This window comes from Prunus mume, linkage group LG8 (assembly GCF_029339155.1).
Source record: "Prunus mume cultivar Tortuosa linkage group LG8, ASM2933915v1, whole genome shotgun sequence".
NCBI classification, from domain to species: domain Eukaryota; kingdom Viridiplantae; phylum Streptophyta; class Magnoliopsida; order Rosales; family Rosaceae; genus Prunus; species Prunus mume.
The window spans coordinates 11,985,053-11,994,119 of record NC_142705.1 but is presented as its reverse complement, the minus strand read 5'-3'; the positions used below and the strand labels follow the sequence as shown (position 1 = coordinate 11,994,119).

The window sequence follows — 9,067 nt, the reverse complement described above, 5'->3', positions numbered from 1 at the left end:
AACAGGGGAGGCAAGTCGCAGACTTATTTACTAAGCCACTACGTGCACCTACACATCTAGGCAAGTTGGGCATCATTGACATCCACACTCAAACTTTAGGGGGAGTGTTAAAGGAAAATCAATTACACAATCTGATTGAGAGTGATTGGAGATTCCGATATTGTCAACTATTGGGATAGAGTGATTATAAGATGTAAATGTAATTAGCTTTATTCTAGGATCTGCTTACTTAGAATAACACATAGGTTTCGTATAAAATCTTACCTTGTGTACCAATATTGATATCAATGCAATATACGAATTCACAATTCAAGTGTTTGGACTTATGTAAGACTATTTTAAAACCTGAGGGGGTGTTTGTGTAATTTACAAGACCTTAGAGGATTTTGCGAAAACAAGAAAAATCTCAAGAGGTGTTAGTATAAATAACTCAAATTGAGACAATCATCCAAAAAGACTACGAGAACAAAATGAGTTTCATAATTATGCATATGTTGACACTCATCAAAGGATTAAAATCAATCTTTAATTTTACAAGGTCGAATGGAACTTGAATCTTATACAAGGACTAAAATTGAAATTATTGAAGGTACACAAATATGGAATTCAAATTTTGTATATGCACAAATTTGGAATCCCTAGTATTATTGTACATACATAAAATTCACATTATTGAATTAAATACAAATATTGAATATGATAAGTGTTTCAATACTTTAAGGAAAGTTTTGAACCAATGCACAGAGTTTTGGGTTTTTTTAAGCCTATCGCACATCTACATAGGTGATACCATATCGAACACTGAATCCCGAATTCCATTCAAAGTCATCTAGAAACGTCCATGGAAAGAATCCCTTCACTTTGACACCATTGCTAAAAAGCAATAAAAGGAAATTAAATATATTAATGTCAATAATATGAATCAATAACTCAAAATCTAAAGCTATACCATATACATACATATACTTAAATATTATAAATGAATTTGTTAATACACTTACTCAATAGAACTTTGAACATAATGAAGGTGGCGATTGTAGAAGTCAATTCTATGGGTATCATTAAGGGCTTCAAGTGATAATTTCGGATCATTCAATTCATCCACACCTACAATATATAATACATTATTATGTCGCTACAAATTTAGACTTTGTACCACTTATGCGTGTTTTACACCAAAAATATGTGAAACATTGATCATGAAATTACTTAAGGCTAGAAAAATTACTGCTTTCGAATGTAAATATTGGATTATACTACTCTTTGTGTAGAGTAAAAGATGTTGAATTCTTGTGGATAAACATTTAACCCTCCCATTCACTGCACCAAAATTTGAAAATTTGAAGATCTTTAGATTTTTAGGAGTCACATTTTTAAGTGCAAAATGATTAATGGTCGAAATCATAAAGGCTTAATCTACTTAATTTGATGCTCACCTTTGGACCGATGGGGACCCCATTACGCTCAGCTGCCACAACACATATGAATATCAGAATCTAATTAGTCTATAAACTTAAATTGCTTGAATTAAATTCTGAATTGACTCACATGAAAGATTAACGCCAACATCTGTTGTGTAGCTGGCATATACCGAGTTATTTTGAGGTGCATCACTTGCATAGTAACCCGTATAGTAATTTAGTCCAAGAAAATCAAATGAACCAATTAGCAACTTGGATTGTTCTTTCGTGAATTTTGGTAATCTGCTACCGACGAGAGATCGCATGCTTTGCGGATAGTCACCACTTGTCAATGGCTCAGCAAACCTATAAGAATGTAAAAATTTCAAGGATGAACTTGACATTATATTATGTATTGCTCGCTAGTAAGTAGCAAATATTATATTCATAAGCAAATATTCGAAATACACTTGCCATCCAAACATAAAATCCAAAGCTCGTAATGCAGCATTTTTATTTTCTTTTTCTTCCGATAGGGGCTCAAACCAATTTGACACCAGTGTTATCCCTATCACTCCATTTTGAGACGCCTGCACATGAACATTTAGTTTGTTTATTTTAGAGTCACAAAAAGGTAAATTAGTCGCTCTCTTGTTGCAACAAACTAATTAATTATACCTGGTATTTATTTTTGTACAATTTTACGGCAGCTGCATGAGCAAGGAGCTGGTGGTGTGTTACCAAATATGGTTCAATAGATGAATCTCCGCCGGTGCAGTTTAGCTGTTGCCAAGTGGAGCATCGTCCCGGAGCAAGGGACCCAGATGCATAACCATAGGCGCTGAAGGTATATGGCTCATTCAATGTGCTCCAAAGCTTTACTCGATCACCAAATTCTTTATAACAAAGTTCTGCGTAATCTTGAAAATGATTGCTGTATATACACATTTCAGAATGTAAATGTCATAATTGTTTTTATTAATTAAATTGTCAATATGATTCAAAGAACTAATTTCTTCACTTACACAATATGAGGGCTTAAGAAACCACCATATTCATCTTCTAAAGTTTGGGGAAGATCCCAATGAAAGAGTGTCACAAATGGCGTTAAACCTATAAATAGAATCGTCAATAAAAGCGAGTTATAAGTTTGACAAAATGACTGTTTTTATGAGTGCATGTATCCCACACTCTATTAGAGAAATGGTACACAAGTTGGTATCTAAAGTTGGTCTCCCTAACATTTTCCTGAAATTATTGATCATGTAAGGTGGGATGACTCACCATTGCGTAAGAGCTCATTGATGAGATTGTTGTAATATTTGATTCCTTCCTTGTTCACTCCTCCACTTAACTTTCCATCTAATAATTGAAACAAAACCAGAAAAATTTGTTATACTATTCGATAGACAACTTGGACACCTTACTTAGGCGAAAACCAAGAAGGCAGAAATATTGACGATTGGTCGCAGATGAACTTACTTGGTAACAATCTTGACCATGAGATAGAGAATCGATAAGCATCCCACCCCATATTCTTCATAATCCCCACATCTTCCTACAGTGCATAACAAAAAAGAAATCAGATAAAAATGATCTTCAATGTGATGAGTTTTCTTCATGCTTCAAAATTTAATGTGTGCACATTGGGTCATCAAACCTTATAGCGGTGATATTGATCAACAGTGATATCTCCATTGCTGCCATCGCTAATCTTTTCTGCAATTAATCATAGAAAATTAATTTATTTAGAGCATAAGAGCAAAAGTAGCACGATTTTGTTATTTTAAGTAATTGATGATTTGATTGGACAAACCTGGATATTTGTGGGTGAAGGTATCCCAAATGCTTGGTCCTCTACCACCTTCTTTTGCCGCACCTTCATACTGAAATACACAAGAGACACAATGAAGAAGATGCATGGATCGATGCTTGGTCTGAATTTGAAAGAAAACCCTAATCAAAACTCAAATTAAAGCCCAGAAAAGGACTTACTTGGTAAGATCCAGAGCCTACACCAAATATGAACCCTTTTGGAAAACTGCTCCTGTTGAGAGAAGCAGTGTCAAAATGTGTGGGTGGAGCTCTAATATCAGCTTCGCTATTTGTGAAAGCAAAGCCAATTAGTAGCAGTATGCCTAAGAGAAAAGAACGTAATTGCATTGCCATAACTTGAGGTTTTGTTGTTGTTGTTGTTGTTGTTGGTAATAATCTTGAGAAGTATAAGTTGGCTCTGGCTGGCATGCTGCATGGCCTTTATATAGAGGAGGAAGTACGTGCTGCGCATGAGAATAGTAAACACACATGGGCATTGAATGGGTTTGAGGGGGCAACTACGTAGAATGTCATGGTACAAAGGGAAATGGCAAGTTTCATATTTGAATGAGTTTGTCGTTGTCTCCTCCCAAAACTCAACTGCTAATTCAAACACGCAATATAATGGTGCATATGTGTGAGTAGCCGCATAGTGGAGTCTCCTAATTGCCGTTTGGGTCAAACTGTGAAAAGAAATTTGACACAGAATTGTTTTCTTCACAATGTAAATATGTGATTATCTTTTCTTCACAATATAATATTTGGTGCATATGCGTGAGTAGCCGCTAAGTCTGATTGAGTCTCCTAATAGTCATTTGGGTCAAACTGTGAAAAGAAATTTGACACAAAATTGTTTTCTTCACAATGTAAATTTGTAGATTGTTTTAATTCTTGGGCATAATATGTGATTATCTTTCGTATTTGACAAACTAGGAAGCGTATAGTAGAATTTTATTTTTATTTCTTTTAAACATTAGAAAAACATGTCGAACAGGTGGCGTTTTCACAAACGATCTTGAGGTTAGTTGAAATTTGAGCAATGGTTGGGGACCATTTCGGTCAAAAATCCTAAATATAAATCCATTTATGGGTAGATGATAGATACTTTGTAGGGTCTACTCCGCAATTTATTTGAAGAATATCTTGTAGGGCCTACTTCGCATTTAATTTTTTGTGATATAAACGCCTATTTTGTAAATATTTATGCACACATGGTGGATTGACTAATTTTTAATCGAATAGTTAAAAGTTACATGGTCTAATTTATAAACAAGAAGCTATTATCTTCAAGGTGCGAAAAAAGAGATTATGCATTTATTATCTCTGAAACCGTCAAAATAATATTAAAAGAGAAAAAGAAAACAAGAAAACGTTGTGAAGACGTTGTAATCACTGAAAGAAAAATAACGTAATTGCCAAACTCATCCTTACATATTTATGGTCAAAGTAATGACATTGGCTTCCACTGTTCCACCTACAATTCTCATAGCAATTTTCTTTCTGCTTACCCTAAAGATAAACATGCAGAAATGACTTTTAATGGTATATTCTAGTTCGTTAAACAAAAAAGAAATCACATATATTATGTACAAAAAACTTAAGAGTGTCAAGAAAATAATGGTCCGTCAAATTCTTTTCAAAATTTGACCACACTAATCGTGTTTGACTAAATCAGAATTTTGCAGCTACTCGCACTATTCGTGTATGACAATTCATCCAAATATGAAATTTTCCATTTGTACCATGACGTTTGCGCCCTCAACACCCTTTCTATTGGCATGCACGTGTTTTGCAAAGAAATTTATTTCACCATGCCGACCTACCCTAACTACAGACTTGTTCAAGCACATCTGAAAATTATTCACTTCTTCACGTTCTTCTTTCCTCTAAAATTGAAACTTACCTTTCGAAATCATTTTTTAAAATATTCTTTGTAATCTCCTAGAATTTTATATGGAATGCGAGTGCTATTATTAATTTTGAAATGCATCTACATGTAGATTGAATTTATTTTGTTAAGGTAAAAAGTTCAGGTGTATTTAATCACGATTTTATAAAAGTCTATATAATTCTAGATGTATTCAATTCAGACTTTTTAAACTCCATTAAAATTTGGATGTATTCAATCACGACTTTAAAGAACTTCATAAAAATTTGGGTGTACTAAAAAACTCATTGATTTTAAAGGAAATACAAAAGTGGTGGATTTTTTGATTAGAGACTAATTTTAGGCAATGAAAATCTTTGCTTTCCCAAGAGATTTTGATAGATAAATTATTTTTATTCTCAAGATATGATTTCACCACTTATACTACCACCATCTTATCATGGCTATCACCATACCACTTCAAGCCCGAAATTCATTAGTCGCTACTACAACTTCATTGCTGCCATCCCCCACCATCACTTCCTCCTCCCACACCACCACATACAGGCCCCCCCTATTAGCGCCACCATTACCCCCACCGTCACCACCACCACTGCCAACATCATCACCATCACATCACCATCACCGCACCTCTACCACAACTACCACCACCTTACCACCCCTACCCCCATCGCCATCGCCACGCCACCACCACCACCATCACTATCATCCCCACCATTACCCTTACCGTCACCACCAGCCAGCACCAACCACACCGCCGACCCAAGGCATCATCATCACCACTCCATCACTCACCTCCACCACCTCACTCCTACACGCCACTACCAACCCACTCCACCACCACCTCCACCACCACTACCCCCACACCATCATCCACAAACCACCATCGCGACCGCCATCGCCATCAACACACCCCTAAACCCAATGGTTTTTGACTGCCTATATAAACTCAATTAACATCAATAATAAAACTCTAACAAACTCCGTTAAAATCTATTCACGAATTCAATCAAAATTTGCCTAGTTTGTAGAATTCAATCAAACTCAATTAAAATCAATTAAACTCCTTCAATTTTATAATTCTTTTAAAATCATTTAAAATTTAAATTGAATACACCCTCTTAAACATATAGAGGATGAGTTTTCCACCTACGCTAGTTGCAGACTTGTTCAAGCACATCTGAAAATTATTATCATTTCTTCACGTTCTTCTTTCCTTTAAAATTGAAACTTACATTTTGAAATCATTTTTAAATTTTTTTTTTGTAATCTCCTAGAATTTTATATGGAATTAGTGCTATTATTAATTTTGACATGCATTTGCACGTGGAATGAATTTATTTTGTTAAGGAAAAAAGTCATTTTGGTCCTTGTAGTTTACCACTTTTACCATTAATTCTGTTGTTTCGATTCTAAACAATGCAAGGACAATCCCCAATTTTTTTGGTCAAATTACTCTAACATAGAGGGGCATTTCATTCTCTCTCTCTCTCTCTCTCTCTCTCTCTCTCTCTCTCTCTCTCTCTCTCTGTGTAGCTGGGGAATGTGTGAGAATCCTTATTCTTAAATGTTAATATTTTATTACCTTGGTAAATATTAAATTATAGTAATTATCTATATATATATATTATATACATATATATAATAGTTGTTTTTCTTTTAGTTCACTTAGTTGACATTCGAATAGGACTTATATATATATATATATATATATATGTGCTTAAAATGATTACATACATAGTTTTATTTCACTAGTTGTTACAGTAGTTTGTTAGTTATTCTTAATTTTTAGTTTATATATATATATGTGCACTTGTTTTACTTTTATATTTTAATAATAATTAATTACTTTATTATTTTATTCATTAAAATATTTCTAATGCGTGCATTGATAAATTTTAGTTGGCTAAGTAAAAGATAAAGTGGGTGTCTACTTTTTTAAAAGAAGTTGGAAATATTATTCATTAGAGACATGCATATTCATCTTTCGTCTAATTCATTGTGTGGTAGTTGGAGTTTTTCACTAGTTTAAATATCACTTTTTCTGTCAAGCATGTGATGTCTACTTGATATTGTTGGAAAGATTGTCTTTAAACTAAGTGTAAGGAGCAAGCAAGTTGGGTGGGTAATTGTGGCGTCATGTAAGCTGGTGGTGGCATGTTAGTTTTCATCCTATATTGACATCTCCACCAGGGCTGGTCCTAAGATTTTGAGGGCCTTGTGCAAAACTTAAACGAGAGTCTTCACATCATCTAATATAAAATTATTTATGATTAAAAAAAATTGCCATGACTTAAAACCATAAGATAATTTTTTTAATAACTAAAATTCATCATCGATTAGCATGCAATGGCAATCATAAATCAAATTCACAAAATTTTTAATGTTTCAATTTGAGAAAAAGGAAGAGGAAGAAGAAGACAAGAACTTTTTTTTTTTGTTTTGTTTTGAGTGGGTAGATACACACTAACTGTTTGGTTGATTGGATAAAGCTTGTGGTCGTTTTGGTAGTATTTGGACTCGACCAGACTTTTGTAATTAAAATGGACTAAATCCTATCCGTCGTTTGGTGGGCCTAAATGCACTCTTGGACTGGTTGGGCTTGATATTTGGCTTAGATAGCAATCCAGCAAATGGGGGTATTATAAACCCAAGAGAAACCATGGCTTTGGAAGCCTCCGCCTCCCCATTTGCTGCTTAAAGCAACGTTTGCTCTTCTCTTCTTCCCATCACCCACCCCACCTCCAAACCCAGCATCACCACCGCTATCCCTATACCCAAATAACCTCATCCCCTCTTCTCCTCCGGTGAACCCAACCCACCATTTTATGCTTCTTCTTCTTTCTCTGGTTTTTATATTTTGATTCTTTTTTTCGTTTTTTTATAATTTTTTTTTTCTCTGCTTCTCTTAAACCACCACCGTCACTTTCACATTACATGAAATGGCAACGGCGTCAACTCTACGCTTGGGTTTTCTTTGTTTATGTTGCAGTGGTGGCTGGGTTTTCTTTGTGTTATCCGTCTTTAAATGGTGGTTGGAATCGGGATTAATGGTGGTTATGGGCACAGGATTGAAATATCGGCCGTATATATATATCAGTATCGGTTCGGTATATGTATCGACGACGAGCGCAGGAGGAATGCCATATCTTCCCGTATCGTGATGATATATCCCCGATATTTTGCCGATATCCTCGATATTTTCCAATACCCAAAAAAAATTAAAAAGTTTTGAAGGCAATTGAAGCAAATTGAAACCTAAATAGTTAATCCTTGCCCATAACCCCTATAATTTATTAATATGAAGAATCTATGCACAGTCCACTGCCCCACATACCTCCAATCCATCTAAAGAGGACATGGTGATCAATTTTGGATCTATGAGAATAGGAAATAGACCTAGTACTAACTCAAGTGAATCTTATGATGGCTATGGTAATGTCATGTCTGATTATAGTGGAACTAGTTATGGAGCTCAAGATAATAAAATAAATTATGGACCTACTAGTTGGTTAATCCTAACTATCCCATATATGGGAGGACAGTAGGGAGCTCAAGAGAGACTTGTGTGCACCATGTTCAAATGTGTCTTACAAACTACTCGAGTTACATGACTTGGTATCACTATTGTATGAATCTAGATGGTTATTCCTTATTGTTTGAACCTCAAAAGAGCTCTTCATTTATGTAGATGGACACTTATCTAAATTGTAATCCAATGTTTAAACAAACTATGGATTTATGCATGATTTATTCATTCTAATTAACATTTTATTTTCAAACTTTTCATTAACGCGCATTACATACCACTTATGTTTTATCATATGTATTATTATTAGTAAATTTTGAGTTTTATTTGTTTAATACATTCATTGATAATGTACATAACATCTATGAAAGTTTTACACCAAAATTATGTGTTTCAATGTGTTTCAATGCATATATCTATGTCATTTTTGTTATT

At 34.4% G+C, this 9,067-nt stretch overlaps 1 protein-coding gene across 1 annotated transcript; it reads right to left on the bottom strand.

Moving 5' to 3' along the window:
- Positions 1 to 764: 764 nt before the first annotated feature.
- Positions 765 to 3,615, bottom strand: LOC103332128 (beta-glucosidase 12-like). Its single transcript, XM_089043287.1, has 13 exons — positions 3,396 to 3,615; positions 3,217 to 3,286; positions 3,061 to 3,119; positions 2,883 to 2,958; positions 2,685 to 2,762; positions 2,426 to 2,513; positions 2,079 to 2,334; positions 1,875 to 1,990; positions 1,549 to 1,766; positions 1,437 to 1,468; positions 1,261 to 1,348; positions 1,002 to 1,107; positions 765 to 873 (listed from the first exon to the last, which is right to left on the bottom strand). The coding sequence occupies exons 1-13, from the start codon at positions 3,567 to 3,569 to the stop codon at positions 765 to 767; spliced, it is 1,470 nt and encodes a 489-aa protein (XP_088899413.1). The 5' UTR covers positions 3,570 to 3,615.
- Between the last annotated feature and the right edge of the window lie 5,452 nt (positions 3,616 to 9,067).